The 25,217-nt window shown below is 50.9% G+C and overlaps 12 protein-coding genes across 12 annotated transcripts; 6 read left to right on the top strand and 6 right to left on the bottom strand.

The window, feature by feature from the left end:
• Positions 1 to 371: 371 nt before the first annotated feature.
• Positions 372 to 1,216, bottom strand: COCCADRAFT_30558 (uncharacterized protein; the record flags this gene model as incomplete). Its single annotated transcript, XM_007719391.1, has 5 exons — positions 372 to 540; positions 681 to 782; positions 840 to 909; positions 981 to 1,110; positions 1,190 to 1,216. 5 exons carry the CDS (start codon positions 1,214 to 1,216, stop codon positions 372 to 374), a joined length of 498 nt encoding a protein of 165 aa, XP_007717581.1.
• A 2,160-nt stretch (positions 1,217 to 3,376) lies between these two features.
• COCCADRAFT_109974 (uncharacterized protein) lies at positions 3,377 to 4,152 on the bottom strand (the record flags this gene model as incomplete). Its single annotated transcript, XM_007719390.1, has 3 exons — positions 3,377 to 3,701; positions 3,752 to 3,810; positions 3,916 to 4,152. The coding sequence occupies 3 exons, from the start codon at positions 4,150 to 4,152 to the stop codon at positions 3,377 to 3,379; spliced, it is 621 nt and encodes a 206-aa protein (XP_007717580.1).
• Positions 4,153 to 4,678: 526 nt separating this feature from the next.
• COCCADRAFT_41315 (uncharacterized protein) lies at positions 4,679 to 7,620 on the bottom strand (the record flags this gene model as incomplete). Its single annotated transcript, XM_007719389.1, has 5 exons — positions 4,679 to 4,735; positions 4,839 to 5,096; positions 5,148 to 5,286; positions 5,972 to 5,976; positions 6,442 to 7,620. The coding sequence occupies 5 exons, from the start codon at positions 7,618 to 7,620 to the stop codon at positions 4,679 to 4,681; spliced, it is 1,638 nt and encodes a 545-aa protein (XP_007717579.1).
• A 488-nt stretch (positions 7,621 to 8,108) lies between these two features.
• On the top strand, positions 8,109 to 9,461 carry COCCADRAFT_9452 (uncharacterized protein; the record flags this gene model as incomplete). The annotated part of the gene is made up of 1 exon (XM_007719388.1): positions 8,109 to 9,461. One exon carries the CDS (start codon positions 8,109 to 8,111, stop codon positions 9,459 to 9,461), a length of 1,353 nt encoding a protein of 450 aa, XP_007717578.1.
• A 383-nt stretch (positions 9,462 to 9,844) lies between these two features.
• Positions 9,845 to 10,657, bottom strand: COCCADRAFT_109977 (uncharacterized protein; the record flags this gene model as incomplete). Its single annotated transcript, XM_007719387.1, has 6 exons — positions 9,845 to 10,161; positions 10,214 to 10,323; positions 10,372 to 10,410; positions 10,457 to 10,477; positions 10,533 to 10,558; positions 10,613 to 10,657. 6 exons carry the CDS (start codon positions 10,655 to 10,657, stop codon positions 9,845 to 9,847), a joined length of 558 nt encoding a protein of 185 aa, XP_007717577.1.
• Positions 10,658 to 11,226: 569 nt separating this feature from the next.
• COCCADRAFT_41311 (uncharacterized protein) lies at positions 11,227 to 12,356 on the top strand (the record flags this gene model as incomplete). Its single annotated transcript, XM_007719386.1, has 5 exons — positions 11,227 to 11,238; positions 11,371 to 11,766; positions 11,828 to 11,918; positions 11,970 to 12,105; positions 12,227 to 12,356. 5 exons carry the CDS (start codon positions 11,227 to 11,229, stop codon positions 12,354 to 12,356), a joined length of 765 nt encoding a protein of 254 aa, XP_007717576.1.
• A 556-nt stretch (positions 12,357 to 12,912) lies between these two features.
• On the top strand, positions 12,913 to 13,101 carry COCCADRAFT_109984 (uncharacterized protein; the record flags this gene model as incomplete). Its single annotated transcript, XM_007719385.1, has 1 exon — positions 12,913 to 13,101. A coding segment is annotated over one exon (189 nt), but the record flags the coding sequence as incomplete, so codon positions are not given.
• A 161-nt stretch (positions 13,102 to 13,262) lies between these two features.
• Positions 13,263 to 14,192, bottom strand: COCCADRAFT_41310 (uncharacterized protein; the record flags this gene model as incomplete). The annotated part of the gene is made up of 2 exons (XM_007719384.1): positions 13,263 to 13,887; positions 13,948 to 14,192. The coding sequence occupies 2 exons, from the start codon at positions 14,190 to 14,192 to the stop codon at positions 13,263 to 13,265; spliced, it is 870 nt and encodes a 289-aa protein (XP_007717574.1).
• A 2,253-nt stretch (positions 14,193 to 16,445) lies between these two features.
• On the bottom strand, positions 16,446 to 16,786 carry COCCADRAFT_109989 (uncharacterized protein; the record flags this gene model as incomplete). Its single annotated transcript, XM_007719383.1, has 2 exons — positions 16,446 to 16,571; positions 16,649 to 16,786. The coding sequence occupies 2 exons, from the start codon at positions 16,784 to 16,786 to the stop codon at positions 16,446 to 16,448; spliced, it is 264 nt and encodes an 87-aa protein (XP_007717573.1).
• Positions 16,787 to 17,942: 1,156 nt separating this feature from the next.
• COCCADRAFT_109979 (uncharacterized protein) lies at positions 17,943 to 18,452 on the top strand (the record flags this gene model as incomplete). The annotated part of the gene is made up of 1 exon (XM_007719382.1): positions 17,943 to 18,452. The coding sequence occupies one exon, from the start codon at positions 17,943 to 17,945 to the stop codon at positions 18,450 to 18,452; it is 510 nt and encodes a 169-aa protein (XP_007717572.1).
• Positions 18,453 to 20,549: 2,097 nt separating this feature from the next.
• Positions 20,550 to 21,494, top strand: COCCADRAFT_109978 (glycoside hydrolase family 45 protein; the record flags this gene model as incomplete). Its single annotated transcript, XM_007719381.1, has 3 exons — positions 20,550 to 21,011; positions 21,076 to 21,257; positions 21,314 to 21,494. 3 exons carry the CDS (start codon positions 20,550 to 20,552, stop codon positions 21,492 to 21,494), a joined length of 825 nt encoding a protein of 274 aa, XP_007717571.1.
• A 3,133-nt stretch (positions 21,495 to 24,627) lies between these two features.
• COCCADRAFT_109982 (uncharacterized protein) lies at positions 24,628 to 24,798 on the top strand (the record flags this gene model as incomplete). The annotated part of the gene is made up of 1 exon (XM_007719380.1): positions 24,628 to 24,798. A coding segment is annotated over one exon (171 nt), but the record flags the coding sequence as incomplete, so codon positions are not given.
• Between the last annotated feature and the right edge of the window lie 419 nt (positions 24,799 to 25,217).

Here is a 25,217-nt window from a genome sequence, read left to right as displayed (position 1 = left end):
AGGCGGTGACGACGCCTTTGCCAGTGCTCGTGTCGACCAATCAGTGTCGCGGATCAGTAGGACTCAAAGTCGAGTCCTAATTGATTCCAACACAGACGCAATAATACATCGTAGAAAGGGAAAAGGAGCCAGTTCAATTCAAGACTTAGAAGGGAAAAAAAGAAACATAATACCCATTATTTTCCCGCAAAACAAAAGGACCATGAGGAACAAAACTCCAACACCTTCTATACCCAGAAAACAACCAAGAAAACTCCAACACTCTCATCCTCCCCACTCAAAAAAAGCAAAGAAAAAAACGCCTACAACACCAATTCCCCAACCCCCACCCATCATCACGCCCACCCTCCCGTCTCCTCAAACACCCCCATTCATCTCGCAGGTGGCTGCACCCAATGCCTCAACATCTGCGCAACCGCCCAATTCCACTCATTCACAAACGCCTCCGTCAGCTGCGTAACCTGCTCTGCCGTCGGTGCGTGTCCACCCCACATGGCTGGCTGCGAAGCCTGGTAGCGCGCGTAGTATGGGATGAGTTGGCTTTTTTCCCCAGTTAGCAAAGTAGTCGTTTGCTGAGTTTACGGGCCTTGAGAAATGAAGGGAATGGGGGGGGAGGGAGGTGAAAGAGAAGAGAGAGGAGGGGAAGGGTAAGGTGGTAAGGGGAGAGAGAAGGGACGCACTCGGCTTGTATTTTACTGAGAACGAGCCAGCATAGGTTCCAGGAGCGGTTACTGGCTGGGTCGGTGTAGACGCGGCGTTTGGCTTCGTCGAGGCAGTTTGAACTTTTTTTTTTCGTTGTTAATCAATTTTTTTTTCGAAATGCATGTTTGGCGAGTTACCTAAATGGATAGTTGCGAGTCAAGCCACGGAGTTCGGTTAGGAGGCTGTGGGAGTCGACGTAGTAGGACCCTAAGAATTGAGAGAAATTTGACGTTAATTTTATGATGCGTTTGGGAAAATTGGGGAACTTCCTGACTTACATGCTGATGTCATGGCTTCGCTACAGTCGGAGGTACCGAGGACTGCGAATGCTTTTTCGATGCGGCGGAGTTCAACTACGGAGTTTACTCGGTGGGCTCGCAAGGCCTGAATGTATTTTTCTTTCTCTGCCTGGGTGATGTTAGATGTATGAGAATAGTGATGTTACGGAGCAGGGCGGGAATGATGATTGGGGAGAATGATAGCGTACAATCGTGATTCTTTGAGTTGAAGACATTGTGAAAGACTTTGGCACGTAGTATATACGAGCTGGTGGGCTGTTGAATTCCTGAAGTTCGGTATCGGTTAAGTATCTGAGCCGATCTCGCATACAAGTTCTCTGAAGATGGTATTCGATGAGCGACACAAATTTCTTAAGGAATATATATGTCGAGTTCTGGGATACTGTTGTTCCTGTTTTGAGTGAGGCATGTGGAATAGGAAAATGAAGTCATTATATAAAGCTGTACCCAACCTTCTACCTTCCATTTGATGACGCCCAAGGCTGGTATCTTGCTGTGTGTAAGTTCAGCTGGAACAAGATAGATTCGGAAAGCCTCCACAACCAAGAGCAAAGGAGCGTTCTGTTTAACCAAGCCACATGGTCATGAAGCCACAAAATGTTCCCAAACCCCACAGCCCAGGATGATGGAACCAGCTAGGCAAGGTAAGTATGGAGGTATTCAGTAAGATGCTAATCTTCTTAAGACAAAAGTGGTCAGCTTCATCGCCTACAAACATCCATGCAATGAGATCTATGGGAACGGCCATGCTCCTGGTGAGTTGATAGGTTTGTTGATTGGCACCAACAGCCTTTTCCGGCGTCGAACAGAGATGCTATCGTCAGACTATGGGCAAGGATGAGTCGATCATGGACCTGGCGGGCCGGCAGATCCAAGCTCACGCGCCGTCATGATGGTCCCATACTTTTGGCACTCATGAATCAGATGCTAAGCTTATGTGCTAAGTGCTCATTCGTTGTATATTCGATATTGTCCGACATTTGTGTGCAAAATGGAGCCTTATTGGCCATAGTTTGGTATTCCTCGAGTCAAAAATAATCCTGGCTGGAGGGATCAGAGACAAGCACCTATCGGCCAAGTTTCATTGTACGAGTTCGCAGCAGAATGACCAGCTGAAGGTACCAGTTTGCAGTTGTGTTAGTGAGCCTGGCGCAGGTGAATCGGAGAGTGCGATACACGCCCGGAAGTCTGGGTTTCCGACGTATATCTGGGAGGCCTGATGTCACGATCAGTAAATAAACCTGGAGTTTGGGTTTGAGGCTGAGGCTGATGGCGAAGCTGACGGTGCAAGGAATCAAGTTTGGGGAGGCTTCGGGACTGCCGCACAGTGGCTAGTAATCTAGCGTGTGGCTCAGCGACTCTAACTCCAACTTCACTGCTGCTCCCCATCAATCGCCGGTCATTTTGAAGCTGCTCACATGGCCATGCGATATGTTTCTGAAGTCTCGTGAATACGCTGATCAGTAAGGCATAACGGTGCGCTCCATGATGGGAAATTTTCTCTGCTCAAGACGAAACTGTACCATCGACCTTGCAGTTTACTAGCCACAATTGCGATCGCGACCCAAAACAATGTCATCCTTGCCAAGGGGAAATGTCTACGAGGCTGAAAGTGGGTGCGTCAGCAGTCTAACGTGAGAAAGAGCCTCCACACTGGCGAGTCAGTACGCCCACAAAATACAACGGGATGATGCAATACCAACAGCCTTGTCTGGGTCATACCCAGAAGTTGATTGGACATATGGTACCAAGCTTTCAATGATCGCCTACTAGAGGATATGCTTCTTATGGCTCACATCATCGACGGGCCCATGACATGGTCAGCCAGTGCTAGGTTCGGAAGGAGACATTTCCAGGAAGGGATTCCAAAGATACTAGAATGGGAATGTTTGGTCACGTAGTCGTCTGCAGCTGAGAGACTGCAGGCTTGACAACGACGTCAAACCGCTCAAAGCGCACATTGGCCATGAATGATGGCTGGCCACACCTCCGCCCCTGTCCAACAGAGGATCTGGATACCCTATGCTACTCAAGCCTAGAACAAGGATTTGCATCCTCTTCAGCTGGAGCATTTTTGGGTCGCCTTATTTTGTGAAGAATCAGTGATGCCCATCACCATCTTCATTCGCGCTCACACTTGTTTCAGAATCAGAGCATGGCTCAAGTGAGTTACTTTCCTCGCACTTCCAGATATCTAAAATTGTCAGCTCAACTATTTCTATCCCTCTTGTTGATGCAAAATAGGAAGACGCATTGACTCGTAAAGATTCATGTTGATTGATTCTTTTACATCAGTGGGCAGGCAGTCTTTCGACTCTGCAATGCCTTGGAAGTCATCATCCACCTCTCGTACCTAACGCCTAGACTAAGGCACTCTATATGCTCAGCGCCATGATGGAGTTTACGATGTCGTTATCGTTCTCCTTGAGAGCCTTGACGGCCTTCTTTCGGGAGACGCTGGCTTGCTGCATGACGAGCTCGATGTCCTTGCCCTCGAGGCCAGAGTCGTCGATCTCCTCGTCGTCATCCTCCTCCTCTTCCTCCTCCTTCTTGTCCTCGACAGCCTTGCCCTTGCCGTGGTCGTGGTCGTGGTCGTGGCCAGCGTGGTCGTGGGACTGAGCCTCGGCTTGAGCGAGCTGCTGGGCGGCGGAAGCCTGGGCCTGGGAGTTCAAGTCCTCAATCTTGGCCTCACCGAAGATGCTGGTGCGGGGTCAGTAGGTGGGACGGCAATTGAGGGGCAGTAGACTAACATCCAGGTGTTGCTCGAGGGAGACTTGTAGACGTCAGGCTGGTTGATGACGAAGAGGATCTGGCTAGTTGTTAGCTCCAATTCCATCACAGCGGCTCTGCCCGCATCTCTGTTGTTTGACTGCGGGCTTCCACCATCAACACCAATTGGCTCGCGGGCACTCACGTTCTTCGGTCGGCGCAGGGTGACACGGGTGATGCCTTCGATGTGCTTCAGACCGAGCTTGGCAATGGCCTTGCGAGCCTTCTTCTCGTTGCGAGAGTGGACGGCGACGGAGGAGCCCGCAGGCACGTTGACCTCACCCTCCTCAGCCTCGGACTCGTCGCTGGACTCATCCTCCTCGATCTGAGCGTTCTTCTTCTCGGGCTCGTCGGGGATTTCTTCGATGCGTGGGTTGGCCATTTTGTCGGTGTGTGGGTGACGAGACGTGGTGATGGTACTGGTGCTGCAATATCGAGGTCCGCCGGGTGGTGGTCGCAGCTTCCCCCAAAAATGATTTGTGGGCGGTTTAGCGCGGGCAGCTCCTCCCCCAAAAGTTCGCATATGACGATTGCCTACTACAACCGCTGCTACGGCTACTACAGCAATCACATTATCCTCGCATAGTCACTATTTCACAGAAACAAGCCAGTTCAAAGAGGGTATCAAATTGGCAATTCTAGTTGCAGTCTTTTGTTGTGTGTTCATGAAATTGTGGATTGGACTCTCTTGCTACATGTAGAATGCATGCGAGAGCCGAGTAAACGTTTCCCATACCGAATTGCACCATGCCAAACATTGGACTTATTCACCCGAAGCCAGGTCTTGAATTTTTGAATGCCTTTGAGGGTCGCCTTCGGAATGCTCATGAAAAATGCACATCATGCCTCTCCGTCACCTGCATGCAGCGACCTCCACAACGCCTGTCTCCCGACAGCATCTAGAATACCTATGCCTTTGCGCTGGCGCGGATCTTGGCAAAGGTCTTCTGGACCTCGAAGCGGGCCTGTGTGTGTCTGTTAGCTATGCCATTTCCAGACTGCGCAAATTCCCCAGGACACAATCCAAATTACGACCGGTCACAGGGGGCAACGCCAGACGCAACGTACCTGCTTCCTCATCTTCATGACCTTGAAGCGCTCAAAGTCGTTCAGTCCCCGCCTCTTCTGCATGGCCGCACGCTTCTTTGCCCATGCGCTCTCGTCGAACTTTTGCTGGACCTTGTGCTCTTCCCACTTCTTTGCAACGTGACCAACACCGCTGGCGCGGGGAAGCTTGGGGATGACGATGGGTGTGAGGGAGAGTTTGGCAAGGGCGATCTCCTGGCGGGGAACGGGGGCCTTCTCGGAAGGACCATCGACGAGAACCTATGCTTCTGTGAGCGGCTGAATAGCAACCGAGTCCGCGGGTTTCCGTACACGCTTGTGGTCAATGATCTCGACAATGGCAGCCAGGCGACCCTCGTACTGGCCCTCGTTGAAGAGGACCACACGGCCGACCTCGACCAGCCTCCAGGCACTCGTTGTGATTTCGGCGTCACCCATTTCGTCGGTTGTGCTGCGAATGAATGTTAGACAATGAAGCGAGTATGGTGCAGCGTCGAGAGGCGTACTGGTCGGAAATTAGGTCGTTGTGTGATGTTCTGTTCGGAATGTAGAGACAATGCGATCGAAAATCCAAGTGCGGTGCCGGGGCCGTGCACAAGCGAAGCCCGGCTTGGCGCTAGCAGAAAAACGCAACCGCGACCGCAACTTATTTCTTTACATCTTGGCCTCACAAACACCAGCAACATCAACGCCCGCCTGCAGTCTTCTGCGATGCACTCGCTGCATCTGTGCTATGCGCATAGACAGAGCGCTTCTGACGGATGAGGGTTGATGCGCCTTCCCGGCTACGGACACATCTACTCATTCCTCTGCAAACTGGCTGCAGCTGCAGCTTAGCTCGATAGCTCCACTGGTACGTCTCCATCCTCCGCAATTTTCCTCGCCCTCCAAGGATGACATAATTTGCGATTGAGCCCGTCGTCGGAGACCCTCGCCGGGGTCTCTTAACGGCGGCGGGTTTATGATATTCAATTTCTTACATATTCTGAGTTTGCTTCACACACCCAGCTTATCATGTCGATGCTCTATGGAGGACCTTTGCTAACTGTGAAAAGATTTTAAGCACATTCCCACTCATAGCTCATGGGTCTACGACTTGGTTTTGCATTGTGATGTAGCATAAGAGGTTTGCTCACTTACTCTGAAGCCACCAGTATATTTCATCAAGGTCAGTCCAGCTTTACTTGCATCATCATGCGCCCCCCTTCCAATGATTACAACATGCAATAGATAGTAGATGATTACGATGATTACTACTTTATCACCAAGATCACTGAGGAAGATTTCAATCACGCTTTTGCTTGATATGGCTTTGTCTTGGTGCAAATAGCTAACAAGCTTGCAGATTTATCAAATGCGAAGCTTGGGTCTTGGATCCCATTCGTGGAATAGCATCTACCGATACTGTCAACGGTCCCATATCAAATAGTATGGAGTAACGTGACATGTTCACTGTAGACTAGAGATATTTCCCATCGCGGGATGTCTTCGCTATGTACATGTGCCAATAGTAGATTACAAAGGTAGGCGCAAGATTGACCTTGGATGGGTCATTCATACTCATCAGTTAGCTAGAAGTATAGTAACTAGCTTATCCATCAATCACGTTTCCCTCAACCATCCTCTGCTCAGGTGTTCCTCCTCTCCTCCGTGTGATCTTTCTCCCATAGTTGCGGTAGAGATTCATCAACAGCTCTCTCACTACAGGATGGAATACTGTTCTTGCGTCAAACTTGCTTCCACTATATGGAAACGCTACGATTTTCCTCCAGTCGGCATTGTCCTCGAAGTAGAATTCCAAATCGAACGCGTCTGCTTTCTTGAGCATGTCTTTGAGCACTTCCCCTTTGTGACCGTTGATGTCTGCCCATGCCCAAAGAGCGGGATTGTAGAAGTCGAGGGTAGCTGATGCCTCTGTTGCAAGGATCTGCGCATTGAACAACAGATGTCGAAGAGTATTCAAGTCACAGTCGCAGTCTATAACCGCATACTGCAACATCTCCGTGGTAATACCCTTTGGCACGCCCAAAAGCACCGCCAGAGCCGCAACTGCATGCTCATTGCCCTCTCTAACAGCTTCTCGAATACCCGCTTTTGCCACCTCACCGGCCATACTACCCTCCCAATCAATCTCACCGTTCAAACTCACTAGGACATACAGCAACGACGCCTTGTCCTCTGTCCACGGCCCATGCAGCAATTTCTCAGGAATACTGAAACCACGTGCAAACCCCAAATACGGGATCTTGGTAAACATGTACGGCAACAGTCCGTCAAAGTATGATACATCAGGTATAGTAACGCCAGTGGCTGCCCACGCTTTCCCGCGCAATTTGACCATGGCCTCGTGCGCGCGCTGCACGTAGGCTAGGAAGAACTCATAGGTGAAGAAGCGGCAGGATAGAATATCCGATTGCAGTGCTGGGTCGCTGGTCACTCTCCGGTCCCGATAGTTGGTGCGGTGATCGACTGTGTGGTAGAAAGAGCGCATTGTAAACTCCATGGTGATTGCGCGTGAGGATAGTTTTTTGCCTAGAGAAGGAGAGCATTGCGGGAGGGCAATGTTCATGCTGTGTAGGAATATCATTTCCAGCAATTCGACGGGAAGGCCTTCGAGTGTTGGCATGGCGGGCGTTGCAACTTTAACTTTGCTTTTTGTTTTTGGTTTCTTTGGCCGTTTTGGTTGAGAAGTAGTTGTAGAAGTAGGTGCGGAGGATGCCTGTATAAGTGCTGCGGGTAAATGCTTTCGTTTCTTGCCGCGTACGATGATGGGTGTAAGATCCATTGGTCTTTTTGTAGGTGCCGCGTCACCAGTAGGCACCAGCATATCGGCATGCATGTAGTAGATGGATCGGGAAAGGTCCGCTGCGATTAAGACTATAGGTGGTGCGCCTCACCTGGTGCGTGCACCGGTGTGGCTTTGCCGCGGCGTTGTTCCTGGCTAGCGTGGATCGTGTTTCCGCTGTTCTTCCTGTCGCGCAAACAAAAGACGTTCAACACAGCCTAGCGACGATACGCGCACTCGCAGCGCCCTCGATCGGAAGAGAAGTAGAAGATTTAGGGAAAAGAGTCGGAAAAAAATGCAGGTCCACGCTGTACCAGATTCGGAGCGCGCGTTTGATTCGACAGGGAGGAAGCTGCCCTGGGCGTATGAGTTTGCGGAGTAAGTCTTTCTTTCGCTGTCTTTGTCCAGTGTGGATCGTTTGATACTGGAAAGCGCGTCATTGAAGAAGCCTAGACATATCAGTCTACTTTTCCTCGCTATGTTCGCATATGGAAGACCTGGAACGGGAAGATGCTGTAATTAAGCGCACGCGGCTGACACCAGACCTCAACAGCTCAGACCAAAACCAACGTCGTCTTCCCGAAGAGAAAGGTCCCTTTGGAAAAGCACGGAAACGCGGAACTTCACGAGCAAAAACGCCCTTGGGCGCCAACCAAGCGGCCGACGAAGCGAAACTACTCAACCAACGCGCAATCGATGACATATTTGGTCGGTACAAGGCAGAAGAGGACAAGAGGCGCTCAGTATCATCGCGTCCCATTGCCGCGCTTCCCCCATCCGGCTCAGTACCCAACTTGATAGACGCGAGCAATGGACTTAACAATTCCTTTGCCGCCGGTCCATCAACAAACTCGGCCTTCATACAAGAACCAAAGGAAGTAATACTCTATGGCTACGGCAGCGATGCACAATGGGCAGCGATATCACACTACGAAAAGGTCTCCAACGGTCTCATTTACGAAGAATACGACCGTGAGCCCTACAACCCAAAGTTCGGATACACGTTTACTTCGCAACGGGCGTCGCATTACCGGTCGCTAAGCAAGGCATCTCTGAGAAAAATAAATGAATTCGTCGGTGGCGACCATTGGATCAAAGTGACATTCGACAGCGCCGAAGCAGCAGAGCGCGCATGCCACTACAGCCCCAAAAACATCCAGGGCTACACCGTCTACGCCGAAATGTACAGAGGAACCGGCCCTCAAGGCGGCGACCGCCCCATCCGAGCAGAACCAGGAAATTATTCGCAAGTCACCTCTCCAAACACCATCTCCTCAGGTACCATTGGCCCCCGCGGCATCAGCACATCGCAATCCTCTGCCACCGCCTCGTCCGCCACAGCAACCGCCTCGCAACCCACAGGATTACTAGCACCAAACGGATACCGCAGTCCAAACGACATCCCGGCCTTCATGCGCAGCACAGCCGGCTCCTTCCCCTCGCACCTCGATGACATGCCTGTGGAACCCGAAAAAGAAGAACACCGAGTCCTCGATCCAAATACCATTCCCGCACGCAGTATAACTACCGCGCTGAACCCCCGCTCCCAACGTGCGACACTGCGTCTTAAAGGCGCAAACGTCAAGCCCGCTATCTTTCTGCCGCAGGAAAAGGCGTTTCTCCCCGCGAAACCGCGCTGGCAGCAGACGGTGGGCTCACTGCCGATGATTGGATGGGTGTTTGGGTCTGGTCAGGGCATTATTGGCGATCAGGTGCCGAGGAAAGAGGATGGTAGCTTTGATGCAAATGGGGCGAGTTTGTACTGGCGAATGTGGTATGCGGTGGATAGCTGCTTTGGAAGTGATTTCTGTGGAGTGAGGGATGCAGAGTACGACGACTAAATCGGGCAGAGGACAAGGACAAGAAGGATGAGATGGACAATGGATAGGACCTGGCGGACTGGTAAACATGAGCATTGGGTGGCGTTTTGGGCGCTTGCACAAGCGCATTTCTTTTCCTATATTTCAATGAGCGCCAGCCTGAGCAGATTGACGATGCAGCATCGAGCCATTTAAAGTATGCCGCACAAAGTGGTGTGCAAAATGTAATATTATTTCAAGAGCTAACGCCAACGCCCGGAAGATTAAATCTAACACGCGTGTGACCATCATGCTTTCATGTCCGTATTCAGTCAACCCCCATAGCAAGGGCAAATATGCCACATGCCTCGTACACTCTTCTCCTCCATCCCCTGGCAGCCCTCATTCTTGTCGTATTAGTGTGCCTAGACATATTGGCTCAACCATCGGATGCCCTCGCCGTATCCCTGCCTCATGACGACACTGCACATGAAGACTTCAACGGGTCGGATACCCTCGAGAGGCACCTTGCCCTTGCCGGTTGTCTGATATAGACCGAGCACAGAGCGGAGCTGGTCCTCGGAGACGGCGTCGGGGTGGTCAATCTTGTTACCAAGAATGACAAAAGGAGTGTTCTTGAGCTCCTCCATGGCGAGGAGAGCGTCGAGCTCGGCTTTCGACTCGGTAAGACGCTCATGGTCCTTGGCATCGACGAGGAAGACGATGCCGGAGACTTCGGGGACTAAAGACGAGTCAATGCGGTGTGCAAGGATTGTAGAATCTGGTAGGCGTACAGTAGTCACGCCACAATCGTCGGGCTTGCGCGTGGCCTCCAAGGTCAAAGGTTGTGAACTTGACGTTTCCTATCGAGAGCTCCTCGGAGGTGGGGTGCAGGGTTGGCTGGCTAGAGGGATGTTAGCTAGCGACGAGAGAAGGACCGTGGTTCACGTACAGAACAGCAACCCTGTCGTTCTTGAGCATATGCAGCAGCCTAGATGCGTTAGTCGAATCGCGCGCGCCCAGTTCGGTTGCCATACGTGGTCTTTCCAGCATTGTCACTACATCAGAGTTAGCTATGGGCGTCTGGATTTGAATGTGTGTGGGAATGCGTACAGTCCGAGGAAGAGGAGCTTAGCATGCTGTACATATGTTAGCCTCAGTCTGATGATCGTGTCCACAGCGCTCATGCCTACCTTGTTCATAAGTCCAAGCGAGGACAGAACATCCCAAACTATCATGCCATGTCAGCGTCTATTCATTCGGGTCCTCGGTGATCGAATTGTGTATAGAAAGGCGTATGTGTCGTATGTGGGGGGTAAGGTATCGATGCGCATGTGACAAGGCCGACGTAGCCATGTTATGGGAACTTTGGAGGTTCTCAAGGGAAGAGTGCAAATAGAACAGGCTCATCGTATATCTATAGCGCTATGTCTTCGCCGTTGATGCCGCATATGTAGACATGGCTTTCGTCGGGCTTCATCCGTAACGGGAGAGACAAATGGTAAACTTACACCTGGCGCAAGGTCAGCAGGGGTAAATGAAGTGACAGCATAGCCACTCACCAATCAATAATCCACATGATTGCAATATAGACTTAAGCGGAGACTATGAGTGGAAAGTGCAGCAGGGTGGCGTCGGGTGTGGATGGGAGAAGTAAACTTGGGGAAGATGGCCACCATGGAGGGCGGAAGTGAGCGGTGGTCCGGGCGCCGGTTTCTTGGCGGCTCTGTTCCGAGCTCTCGCGAAGAACTTGGACTTGCACCCTCACGAAACAGAAACCACCGCATTCCCGTCTAAATCCATCACAATGGCCGTCGGAGTACGTCAGATTCCCTCCCAGAACCCTGTCGAAGCTGTTTCCAGCCCAATTGCTGCGCCGCCAGCGAAGCCCCGCCCGCAATGGCAGCCCCGAAGTGAATATCAAGAAAACTAACTTGTCCCCCTCCTACAGCGCAGCGCAGCCCTCAAGCTCGACTGGACCAAGCTTGCTACGCAGCTTGGTCTCAAGGGTCAAACCGCCGCTTCCCTCCAAGCCTTCAAGAAGCGCAACGACGATGCGCGCCGCAAGATCGCCGTCCTCTCGGAGCAGTCGCAGACTGTTGACTTCGCCTACTACCGCAGCATCCTCAAGAACCAGGCCGTCGTCGACGACATCGAGAAGCAGTTCAAGGCATTCAAGCCCCAGACGTACGATGTAGGAAGGCAGATCAAGGCCATTGAGGCTTTCGAGGCCCAGGCCGTCCAGAGCGCAGAGCAGACCAAGTCCGTCGTCGACAAGGAGTTGAGCGATCTCCAAAAGACCCTCAAGAACATCGAGGAGGCCAGGCCATTCTCTGATCTCACTGTTGTATGTGGACTCGGCTATGGATGAGTGGGGTGGACTATGTGTGTGCTGACGAATATCGCAGGACGAGGTTGCCGCTGCCCAGCCCGAGATTGACAAGCGCACCGAGCAGCTCGTCTCCAAGGGTCGCTGGGCCGTTCCTGGCTATAAGGCACGTTTTTGGAGCAATTGCCCTGATCTATGCATGAATACTAACAACCCCGCAGGAGAAGTTTGGCGATCTGTCCGTCCTCTAAACATCTTCTTTCCCTGTAGTCCAAGTGTACCCGATCTGGGTTGTATTACCTACGTATTTGTGAATAGTTCCAGAGAGTGGAAATGCAATCTAGATTCTGATCACATGTATTGGGGCTTGTACACGTGCATTTTCCTGCATCGTGCTAATGACACAAGTGATATGATGGAACTATTCCAACTTATATGCCTTTCACTAACCACTCCATTCCACATGAACTGTCTACAGTGATTCTGAAATTGGCACTTTGATCCATGTCAAAAATATCAAGAAACAGTCTGCTCCAAACTGGTACTTTCACCTTACCCTTATCCAAAAAATTCAAGCTAAACACATGAAAAAGCAATTAGAGCCATAGATCAAATGTGGTACACGCAGTTGAGTAAATGAAGGATTATTCCCAACGCAAACATGGATACTTCAACATCGAAATCACGCTTGTATCCAGACATAGACCTGCCGGTTTTTAAATCAATGACGCTTAGCAGGATAGATGATGAAAAATGAATATTTTTCACACATGGAAATAAGCACATTAATACACACATCTACCATCCAAACACCGCTATTATTCGAGGCTGCTCGAAGCTTTATTTCGCTGGTATCAGGATCCAAGACACATCTCTATGCGTAACTTGGCTTCATATTCAATATCTAACAGATCACTGACTTACTATCACTGCACCGTAACTCTAACACTGTGATCCCGAATATCTAGCGTTTTTAATTTTCCTATCCCCGCCTCCATGTTGCGAAAGAAAGCCATGGGGGGGGGATAGTGTATGTAATTCACTGCCTTGGCTACACTTCGTACAGCAACTCGATAAGTTGGGGGACGGAAATGGGGTTGGGAGATAGCATTCGGCACGTAGCTAGTGATGGAAGGAGGATATCAAGATTGAACAAGTCTCGTCATACCATCTCCACCGTCACATTCCAATACCTCAGCGCTCCTGCATATCATACTACACCTCAATCCTGTCCTAACAAAAAGAATGCTTCATTCATCTACATGTCATTACCATCTACGTTTTTTTCCCTCCCTTCCCAGTCAAACCACCCCCTTATACCAATTACCTTTTTTATTATCCTCATACTCATAAATACATAATCTCATAAAGGAGTGTCGTTATCTAACCAAAAAGAAAATCACCCTCGAAACCCACCACCATTCTCTCCGCGCTTCATAAAGCCATTAACCCACCCCACACATCTCCATGTCCATCAACCTAACGTCATTCCCATCATTTGATATTTCTCGGTTTTACAAAGCCAAAAACACCGCAAAAACCCCACCAAACAGCGCACCCAGCCCCGCCACCGACGACACAGCCGCAGCACCGGTGTAATCGGGGAGAGGAGGCGAAGTATGCGTAACGCTGTGGTTTCCGGGGGGAGAAGTGATTTGGGGCTGGCCGTCTGAGATTTGGGTTACGATGGGGGGAGTGGGCTTGGGCTTGGGCTTGGACTCGGGAGTGACGATGGGGGATGGGGGGAGAGAGCCTGGGGCGGAGGCTTGGGGTTGGCCGTCGGAGATTTGGGTGACGGGGGGTGGATGGGGTGGAAGAGAGCCTGGGGCGGAAGCTTGGGGTTGGCCGTCTGAGATTTGGGTTACTGCAGGCTCAGAGGCTTGGGGCTGGCCATCGGAGATTTGGGTGACGCCGGGGGGTTTAGTGTCGCTTTCGCCGTCGCTGTCGGTGACCATGACGGCCACGATGTTGATGGGGAGGCACTGTTCGCCGATGGATTGGCTGTAGAGGTTGTAGAATTCGCCAGACAGGCACTGGTAGAAGAGCGTGGAGCCCTTGAGGGACAGCGAGTTGTTGCTGCAGAGGCCAAAGCCGTCGACGTCGAGGGCGCCAGCTTGGACAGGGCCGTCGAACTGGAATCTGTGGGTTTTGTTAGCTGGTGTCGAGGAGTAAATGAGTAGGATGTTTGTCGAGACGTACTGGTAGTTGGAAGCAATGTATCCATCACGACCAGCTTGGTCCTTCAATGCACCGTCCTTGAGGGTCATTGTGAGGATACCATCAAGCTGGCGGCGAGCGAGAGCACGCTTCTTGTCCGCCCCAGGGGCCTTGGCAGTGGTAATGGTGAATGCTCCATCAACCGAGGCCGCACACTCTGAACCAGAAGCGGCCTGGGGGAGAGCAGCGACCGCAGCCACAAAGCCAGCAAAGATAAAAGACTTCATTTTTGTTCAAAAGCAAAGTGCAGATACTACTACTAGTATCAAACACTGCGATTAATAGCGAGAGTGAAGATAACGATAGAAGAAGTAGACTGATTGAACGAGGTATCAGTCACTGTGATGTGGGTAAGTCGTGAGAACGAAGGTGTGTGTGCGGAGATGATTTGAAAAGGACAAAAAAAAAGAGAAAGACAGCGAGCAACAAAGCAGTTTTATAGCCCGTTTTTTTTCTCTGATCAAATCCCAAATGCACACATCATCATCGACCATGTCTGATCCGGTATGACATGATCAACAGTCTCTCCCGCATTAGAGCAGCCGCGGCCAATTGCTCGCTTTCCACGCGTCTGCTTAGCGTCGACGCTTCTGATGCAGAGGAAAAGAAGATGGCTGAAGAGTGAGGAGGGATGGCTTGCATTCACCCGGCCCCTCAGTTCAATCCTTGACAGCCTTACTTGGATGCCGTCAACAACCGTTTTTTTGTTCAAGCTTGAGCCACACAAAAAGGGCTGGGTGCACTCCGCGGTTGACAAACTGCTTGGGTCAGATGGTGAACCAGACTTCTCTTGCCAGATGGTTTCTATCCCTCGCATCTTTTCCCGGGGAGGGGAGGGGGCCAGTTATGCGTGCGATACGGCGTCCTTTGCAGTTCGCATGTGGTCTGGCGTTGTTATTTCTCCAACCCCCCGCTACCTAAAGGTTTGTTTTCGTCGCCCATACCAGCCAGCTTTGCAGGGAAGGAGGAGGGGGTTGCAGTGTGAAAATGCAAGAGGTATTAGCTCGCTCAGTTCAACTATTGGAAGGAAAAGATTCACATTGATCCGGGCTGTTTGGATTGGTCTCGAGGGCCCTCGGATACCCGGGCGTGGCCAAAGATCTGTGCCCAATCGAGCATGACGCTTACGCCGACTAGCGCAACGCTTGTGCAGTGAGTGTGGCTGGCGTTGATCATACGAGTCTTGTCTCCAGCCTCTCACTTGTCGTGCCGTTGCCTGGGAACGCTTGAGACGGGCTGGGAAAGTGGGGATGTGGAGGCTGCTGTGTAGTATATTGGCTTGCATATCAATAGGACGCTGCTTGCGGAAGGCCGATGAACAAGCTTACTACTTGCATGTCTTGACCTCTAGAACGCCTCTCGTTGGGAGTGTTGAGTTGAGATTAGTCAAATTTTTGAACAACGACACCACAGAAAAAACCACGTGTTACTATGTGTTTTGCAAACACTTCTACGCGGCGTGGCTGGGTGTAGCTACGCAAACATTACCGTTGCTGACAATGGTTGGTGGACGCACACGCCCAAATGGTAAACTTGACGTCATACGGTATTTTCCTTCTTACTTTACTAGTAGGAGAGAGCTTTTATCCCTCTCAACACACGCAGCACTAGGCGACTGCACCCACTTAGATAATTCAACCTTGGTATCCGGTCCCATTGCAACCTTCGCAAGAGTCAGTGTCACTGAGGCTTCAGATGGATAACAGCAGTAGATGCGCATCTGAGACCATTTGCCCCTCCTCCCTTTCACAAACATGCAGATGTACAGGACACGTTCCAACAACTGTGAAGATCTTCAACTGGAATAGCAATCCCTTATTGTGAGGCTTTTTTTTGGCCGAGGCTGCCAGCCTCTCGATGGACCCTGGGTTGGTCCGTAGAGTGCTCTAGCGACGCACCAGCTAATGTCTCACTTAATAGTTACTGCAGGGCCTCGTATTCTACTACTAGCTTTCCGCACCCCGCCAGGCGGTAAAAAGTGCCGTCCAGTGCATTTTGGTTATTTCTCTCATAAGCTGTGAAGTACTTAAGGTGCTGCCTACACTCTGTGATCACCTGTTGAACCTTGAATGCGCGCAGTCATTTTCAGAGACTAAGTGAATCGCATCACCGCAATGTCTCAAGTAGACTTTGCAGGGATTCCAGACGACAGCATAGCAAGCCATGGTGCATGGTATCAGTCCAGAGTAGGCTTTTGGGCTGAGTATACTGAGTATTCATGGAACTGACTGCAGTTAGTATGTTTGCACGTTAGCATATCGCGCCGGTGTCACACCAACACCTCTAGGTTGAACGCGCGATGACTGCGCCGTACCAATAGCCACACACTATCGACCATTTGAAGTATCGAATATTAGTTTCAATTTATGCCAACCAAAAAAAGATGAGAATAATCAATCTAGTGTTACGGTCCACTTGGGTGGGGTTCCATTCTCCAGCCCTTCGCTTTGCCCCCCGCATTGTTCAGAAGCCCGATCAATCTATTTTCCTTCGCCAGCACGTTTCACGCCTCCTGCAACATCGTTTGCGCCCTTTTCAATGCTCGTAGCCACATCGGCGAGGCCCCGGGCAACGGGCCGGCCAGCACTGCCTGTGGCGCCCTCAACCTGGACGTTGGAAGATTTCAAAATCAGCCTTCTTGTGGCGTATATGCCATGCGCGCAGTCGTGAATATACTACTTACCGTCTCACCAACGCCTCTTCCAAGGGCTCCGACTACGCCACCCAGAGTGTTTGTAACACCACCAACAGTGTTTCCAACGGTAGAGGTTACAAACTTCACACCAGAAGTAACACCACTTTCATTTTGTCCGATGGGCATCTTGTTTATCTGGATCGCGTCTTGACAGGGTAGTAATTTGTGTTCTTTTCCGATTCTAGGGCTCGGGATGCTTTGTGGTAACAATAGAGTTTTGGGGGCTGTTGCAGACTTAGTAGATAGGAGTGTCGGTGTTGTATGCCGTCCACTGGATCTAGTGCATTTATGTGGTGGTAGATGGGTGACGTCATGGGGCTTTGCAACACCAGACGCAGCGTGTTTTCAAGAAATCTCGCACTTTACAGCCCCCCAGGCTTAGCCCTTGCAACTCTCATAAAGGCCTTGTTTTTTGTTTGCCACGGGTGATGTTGCGTGGCCATCCTGGCACACGTCGACTGCTGCTGGTTGGCTTCTACACAGTTGTTGGACAGATCTCATGTATAACCCTTTGCATATGTCATAGAGATGGACGTATGGTCATTGCTGGGTATCGCAAATTCATAGGATCCCCTGGGGGTTACCCTTGGTATTGCTTGTAGTGTTGAAGATCATGGCGATCACTCGATCCTTCGTGTCGTCCTTGGAACCTGTTGCCTACAGGCCTTGCCAGCACCTCTTACCGCACTGGGCAGGTGTGTAAGGATTTGTTCTTTAACAGCGACAAACGTGGAATCCTATTGCAGATGAAAGTGCAAGAACATACACCACACCCACCCACATGGGCATACGGACGGTAAGGGATCCGGGCCGGGAATCTGATCAAATCTCACCTGGGCGCCTGAAGAAGGCGCAGCCCACGGGATGCGAGAACATGAAGTCCCATCGCGCGCCATTGGTCGATATCATCTGGAAGGAAGCTAGTCCAACAACGTCGGGCGAAATATCTTTGCGAATTGCAAAAGCACATCGGGCTTACGGCCGAAGGCTTCCGCTGGCGGAGGTTTGTTATCGCCGACTTCAAGTTCAACTTGTGCTGTAAAGCTGTGAAGCTCACTACAAAAGTTTGTAGCAAAAGGCCGACTGTCCCACTTCTTGTATTAATACGTCAGTTGCTGTGTCAAAAGATTGCTTTATAATTACTCAGATTTCATGAGCATACCCCATTGAAGAGCTAGGAACATCCGATCTGAAGTTGGAAAAGCAAAAAGCTCACCCATACCCAAAACTACGCCAGTAGGCCACAACCCAAGCAATCAGCAAGAGACGCGAATAAAACAAAATGACCTCTCTCTTCCCACATCCGGTCTATGCCGAGGATCAACCGTATGCGCGCAGTATCTTGTACCTTCACGTTATGCGCGCTTCAGCCATGTCCTTTTCTTTTTTCTCGCTTGCGCGCTTCCCAGCCTCTATCATTGGAGCACGCTACAACAAGGCGCCAATCGACTACAACGTCATACTCGCGCGTACGCTGAAGACAGCGGGCCGTGGACTTGTGTTGGGAACAGTAGCGGGTGCGGTGATGACGTGGGGCCGCATGAGAGGACTCGAAGAGATTGAATGGAAAGATAGATCGTGGAGGATTTTGGAAAACAATGGTGAAGTACAGACGGACTGGGTTACGCTGGGTTGTGCAAGCGGAGGTGCAGTTGCTGCTTTGATTGCTGCACGGAGAGGAATGATAAAAATGCCCGTTGGTGGAGCGGTGCTAGGTGGATCAGGTGCTGGTATGGCAGCTGGAGTGCCGTACATGGTTGCATCGTTTGTGGCAGGAAGAAAGTCTGCTTGAATCTGACGACGAAAAGGGGGAGCAGAGATAGAGAGAACTTGAAAAAGGATAAGCTGGAGCCAAAAAGGATCCTAAGCGGCCTTTGTGATATGGTAATATGTAAGACGATCTGATGAATTCGTGGTGTCAAGTGTGTATTGTTTCCTTATGGACTTGTTACTTTCTATGTCAAGATGACTCTATTTCCTTAAGCGATAAGCAGCGTATGTTGGCGTAGATTTTCATCCCCTATATTTTTTCAGAACTTGGTGTACAGTTCAATCGGATGTACACGGCTCTTTCTCTGTAGTGTAGTCAATAGTCAACCGTATTCATGCCCCGGGGCTCACGACGAGACCTACATGGGCATACTCAACTGGAGAACGTGCCCTACTTCCAACAATAGATTCAAAGTCAATACATTGGTGAGACGACCAAGAATATCGGACCAAGCAAAGACAAGACATGTAAGTATGCATAGTGAGTAGAGAAGAGCGTGGGTCACTACTTGGATGATGCCAATATGTGGCTAACAGGTCCAGGTTTTCGGAGACGATTCTGCCAGGTTGATAGTTTGGATATTATCAGCACCATCCCTGGCATGTATGTGAGCATTGTCCATTTCTTGTATTCCTGGGCGCATATGAGTCTGATTCAATGACAGCGGTTTCAGAAACATAGTTTCAAGGCGAGTACGACAAGTGCAAGGATGGCTGCGTAGAGGCCATTGGGCAGTCGCAGCAAGTGCCGGGTAGAGTGTGATGTATGCACACATACCGGGAAAGCTCGACATGAGGTCTGGCCTGGAGTGTTTGTATGCTACTACCTAGTAATAAGGGTAGTATACTAGCACGCATACGTGTTGTTGCATTCGTTTGGTTTGGCTGCATTGGAACATTTTTGTGATGTGCCTTGGTCCTGGACATATACCAGAGGGTGTTATAGCATGTACCCCTCGTTGTGAAGTTGAAATTATCCATCCGACCACGCCAACCCAACACAGGCTCCGATGCCTATTGCTGAGGGTAAAAGCCCCCTTGGCGATTTTGCTACTTGGGCTGGTGTTGGTCTGGACGCGATATTGGCTATTCGGCCAATCGGGCATATTTTTCAGTAGTCGCTCGGTCGGAAGTGACGCGGCACAGACGGACATGGCAGAGGGCCAGACGCGTGGATGTTCCGTGCACAGGGTCCATGAGAGCCTTGAAGGAAGGGCACGCGCCACTTTGTCGTGGGGCTTACGGGCATCTGGTAATCTTCATGGTTCGTGTTTGCAGGCGGCGGTGTGAACGCTTGCCGGCGGACGGAGCAATACGTTTAGAGTAGCGGGGCGAGTGTAACCGATAATGGGCCCCCCGAGCGAGGGCGGAACGTGAGACGTCTGACCAGAGGATTAGGCGTTGGTTCGGCAATGGCAGCCGTGTGGTGTGGTGTGGCATGTGGCAATGGCAGCGTAGCATGCTCTGGCTATTGACGGGCGTCGTCATTGGGGAGGTTACGGCAATTTAGAGTAGCAGTACCAGCAGAGTGAATTGAGTGCATGTGAATCATAGAGTCCGCGATTGCCGAATTGCGGGGGGGCGATATATGGTCGGTGGTAAGTGTGGGGAAGAAGAGTGCCAATACCAGAGTAGAGTAGTCATCCCAATACCACGAGGCAGACGACCAGGGGTGAGGATGATTAAGAAGGTGGCGATGCGACAAATGGCAGCCCGTCGCGTGTGCATGTGCATGGCATGGGACGAAAGACAACGTGGTGCACGCAGTGGCAACGGCTTGCTGGGCCTCTCAAATGCCATTGCCCCGGGTCCCGTTTCAGTATCCAAGCTCCGCCGATCCCTGCCAGGTGCACAGCAGGATGGTTCATCTTGTCGGCCTGGGATATCAAAAGCAGCTTAATTTCTCCTTGCGGCCAGACTAAAACAGGACCCCTCTTTGTCGCTGTTACCAAGATCCTTCAAATACATATACACGCCCGGCCACCAACACGGCGCAATTCTCCAGCCCAAGAACCATGCCACTGACCTGTTGACGACTTCGACATCATCATCATCACCTCGACCTCCCATCTACATCTACTACCTCTTCCACACATTCACAACTACACATCCACAAATCATGGCGCGACATGTCCGAAACACTCTCGTCTCCCTCCACCTCTTTGCCCTTCTTTCTCATGCCGCCAATCTCAACTACTCGGGCGAAGCCGTGACTACGCGGTACTGGGACTGCTGCAAACCATCGTGCGGGTGGAATGGCAAGGCCGATTTCAGCAGCCCCGTAGAGTCGTGTACAGCAGACAACAAGCCCACCAACCCTGCCGCTGGCACTGGCTGTAACGGTGGTGATGCCTTCCAGTGTGCCGACCAGCAGCCATGGGCTATCAACGACACAATGTCCTATGGCTTTGCCGGTGTCTACATCATGCCTTCCCTCACGCACGGCGGCATCGAGGACGCTTGGTGTTGCGCATGCTACCAGCTGGACTTCACCAGTGACCCACTGATCGGAAAGAGCATGATTATCCAGGCCTCAAACACGGCATACGACATTACAACAGCAAACCGCTTCACCCTTGCAGTAAGTCATGTTTTTTTTTCAGAACCGTGCTCGATAGTGCAGTGCAGAGCTGAGTCTTTACCAGGTACCTGGTGGCAACACAACATCGGTCGACGGATGCGCCAAGCAGTATGGCGTCGACCAGTCCGTCTTTGGCCAGAAGATGGAGGGCGTCAGTTCGAGCAACGACTGTGCAAACCTACCTGAGGCCCTGAGAGCGGGATGCCGGTGGCGTTTTGATTGGCTCCAGGACGCGTCGTTCCCCAGGTATTTGATTTCCACTGCCGGCTACACACCATGCACCTAGCACTAACATTGCACAGCGCCAATTTCAAGCGTGTCGTGTGCCCAGCCGAGATTACGGCCAAGAGCAACTGTGTGCGCAACGACGACAAAAGGCTTGCTTCGGGCCAGACGACTTCCGCAGCCCACAGTCTCAGCCCTAGCCTGCCTCGCACTATGGCTCTCGTTGCCGCTACGATGCTAATCCTAATATCGGTATAGCATCGGTGATGCTCCCTGCGCGTCACGTTCCTGCGGCCCGCTCACGATCCGTCACTCTGTTCATTTCGCTTGCCCTCCTTTTGCACTCTCGAAGCCGAGACTGAATGGCATCGTCAGATGACAAAGAAAGGGCAAGCCCATTTCATGCATGGATACCCTACCCGATAAAATACCCGCATTAACACGCCCACCCTCCGTGTCCAGACCGCACTCGCTCAGGACTCGGAGTCGCCGGTGATGTGCTGGTGCATAAGTGTGGCTTTCCCCGGTTTTTTCTCTCAGTCTAGTATCATCTGGCCACCAATGGAAAGGGTGTGTGTAAAAAAGATGACATGTACGCTATTACGATTGATCTGCATATTGGTGTTTGGAAAGCTTCTTTTTTTCATATAGTGGGTGCCGATTTATGGACCACATTAAGCCTTTGGAGCGTTCAGTACTCTGGTGAGAATGATGATCACTTTGTTCTTGACCACTCAAACTCCTCCATGTTCAGTCATGCCTCTCTAAGTGTAAGCATGAATATATGCCTTGTATGCAGATCCTGGAGTCATATCGGACGAGAACTAGTGGGGCAGTATCTGTGGTAAACGGTGAAGTGGCTTGCTGGGACGCCAGCTGGTTGGTCGAGTGGATACAACGATCCAGGCATTCCAATACACCCTGAGCAGCTGGCCGTCAGCCAATACTCCATGCCGGATCAAACAGGATGCAAATCACTTTATTGCGATTTACCCTGGTTACCGTCAGTGAACTCTAACGGACTGCCTGAAGCCGCAGTCACTTCCGCAAAAGCATATGTTCCCCGGATTTTTATGTAAAGTACAAAAGTAAGCGAAACCCATTAGTACAGACGGCAAAAGCACTCAGGCGAGCGCTAAGGGACATAGCGCGGTGATTGTTGTAGCACTAGAGGACAAAATACACTTCGTTTAGGCAGATTGACAAGTCAGCGCAGAGGATTAAGACGTCCAGGGCAGCGCCCTTGCCGTTAGCCTCGCAAAAAGAGAGCCTTTTTGCTCGCCCGAGGCAAATGCGCGCGGCCTTGAATGGGGGGGTGGGCAGTTAAATTATCCATATGAGCCGTCGAGCAGGGGTAGTGCAGCCTCGAATATATTAATCGTCGCCCAACGTGGCAACGGAAAAACAATGTGGAGAAGAACGAGGGGCACGCGCGCACATGGCTGGTGATGTGCGAGTTATTTTTCTTTCTTTTTGCCACTGGTCGTGTGGGAGTGCATTATCCCGTGCAATTATGCAGGTGCCGCAGTGGAATATGTGTGCGTGTATGTGTGTGTGTGGCGGGTGGTGTTGGGACAGTAAGTAGGATGTGGAGTGGAACAAGGGCGCAAAGGGAAGGAAGGGGGAAATTGGACCTTCGCTATGCACCACCAATTGCCTACTTGGTCGCTTCTCCCGACCCACGCGACGACGACATCTCCTGTGCTCAGCTCATCATCACACTACGTCTGGACACTTGTGTGACTTGTACTAGGCGCCGCGTATACGTATACACCCGCGCCAGATTGATCTTCGTATTTGCTAACCGACTGCCTTGCCGGGACACTTTTGTTACATTTGTGATACTTGGTCGTCGCAACCGGATGGCCGCTGCCGACATGTACCAAGTAAGTACGTATCTACGAGGATACTCCGACCGACACCGACAGCAACAACATCGGTGACGACAACGACGACGACGACGACGCAAGGACTTTCACATCGACACATGTCCGGACAAGGTTGGCAAACGGTTCCGCCTGCACCCGCTGGCCCAACAGTCTAGGTTGACGTCTGGCAGCCGTCAACGAAACAAGAAAGAGCGAATAGGCGCCGCAACTTTGTTACATAAATCCACCGAGACCTGGCCTCACCTACTTACTTACCGAACCCGAACCACCAAGGAACGACACCATCGGCAGTGTTGAGAAATCCTGAAACTGCCAAAGCCCCAATGCCTAGCTCGCGACACGCTACCTGGTGCGGCTATCCTGTGTAGATCTCCACGTCCCAATATGGAACACGAGCTCTGGTCGGCCCTTTGACGCCCCGAGTATACCTTGCATTGTGCTTGCTAAGTACGCCTTTCATTGCGACATGCTTGGCTACCCAATTCTCTTTTCTCTCAAACCGCCATGTCCACTAGTGGGAAAGTAGCCTCACTTGTTCTCTTCTTGGACAACACAAGTAGAAACAGTTCTGGTCGGAGCACGTCAGCAGGCAACATGCTAGTAATCGCAGTCTACACTGCGCTCTTGGTATCTCTTAGGCCGGCCCTAGCATCAAAACGGTAACACCTGTAAGTCCAAGACAGGCAGTGCAAGTCTCACACTTGTATTAGTGCAACGGCCAGGCCCAGAAAAAAAGATAAAGGAATAAAAAAGCAAGACCGAACCGATACGAACATCTGAAGCACCAGTAGCCTGATCGTCCAATATCCCATTTCCACAAACGTGCAATGTCGATGATTCCTCAACGTCCCCACTTCCACATGGTACCCACAACCCGATCCCATAAGCTCCAAGTTCCAGAACCTCCAAGACTCCAACCATTTTTTCATCTCCGAATCGAATCGCACGATCTAATCTCCGACTCCAACTTTGTCATGACCACAACTTACCACCAACCCGACACATACGTGTCGCGGGAGATGAATGTCCAAGTAAAAGAGGCGAGTAAGAAAGCAAATGTCGTCTCGTCCCATCCGCCCATATCTATACGCCGGTTTATTAAGACAAGGAAATCTACGTTTCCCCCCTCCCTCGTTTGTGGGAGATATAAAATTACCATAATGGGACCCCCTAGTAATGCGTAGGATCTACTACTTTGTAATCTTAAACCTTTTTTTTATCTTAATAGCAAGCACTTATACCCTTTCTACGTCATCCCTTCATTTTAAACACAAAAGAAAAGTCGCGCATGCGTAGTACACTCGGACAAAAAAAAACATACACTTTGATCAAATTTGCAACACAAAAGTTTACGAGAAAACTGAAAATGCAAGATAATATGAAATTTCACAAGGTGAAACTTTTGGTCCTTTTCACTTGCAAGCAAAATACCTACTTCCAAGTATCAGAATAGAGAGATATCATAGTGACATCACACGTATATCCTCCCTTACTCACAACTTACCAACCTCTCCACCCTTCCCTTTCGCTTCAACTCGCAAGTAAGGTACACACGCGCACTCATTCCGCACTTTCCTTTCTCGCAATCCATCCCGTATCCTCACATCGTACCCACCCCCCTTTGTTCCCGCGGACCACCCTCCCCCCTCCCCTGCGCCCTGGTAAGTAAGTAAACTCACCGGCTCGGTATCCCCTTTCCCCCCCCTACACCCATGCCTTGGCTCGGTATGTACCACTCGTGTTCTGTAGTGACATCAGGGGCGGGCGGGGTGGGCAATAACGGGGCCGACAAGCGAAAGAAAAACATGAGGCATAGCGGCGGGAAGGAGGGGGAAGGAAGGGAACACGGTGTAACGGGGCAATGTGGGACGGACGTGTTTCAGGAAAGGGGGGCTTATTACGTGGATGATGTGGGGATAACGGGTTTGGGCTGGTTGCGGGATCGCGGGTTTGGGGGGGGGATCGAAGGAGGGGGGGGGGTTAGGTTGTGAGATGGGTTTGTTGTTAGACGAACGTAGAAGATGGTATTGTAGAAGGAAGAGAGAGCAAGGAAGAAGGTGGTGAATGTTGAATTATTTTCCTTTTTTTTTTT

This window comes from Bipolaris zeicola (genome assembly GCF_000523435.1).
Source record: "Bipolaris zeicola 26-R-13 unplaced genomic scaffold scaffold_304, whole genome shotgun sequence".
NCBI lineage: Eukaryota > Fungi > Ascomycota > Dothideomycetes > Pleosporales > Pleosporaceae > Bipolaris > Bipolaris zeicola.
Note: the sequence above shows the minus strand (reverse complement) of the source record. Positions and strands in the feature narration are given on the sequence as shown.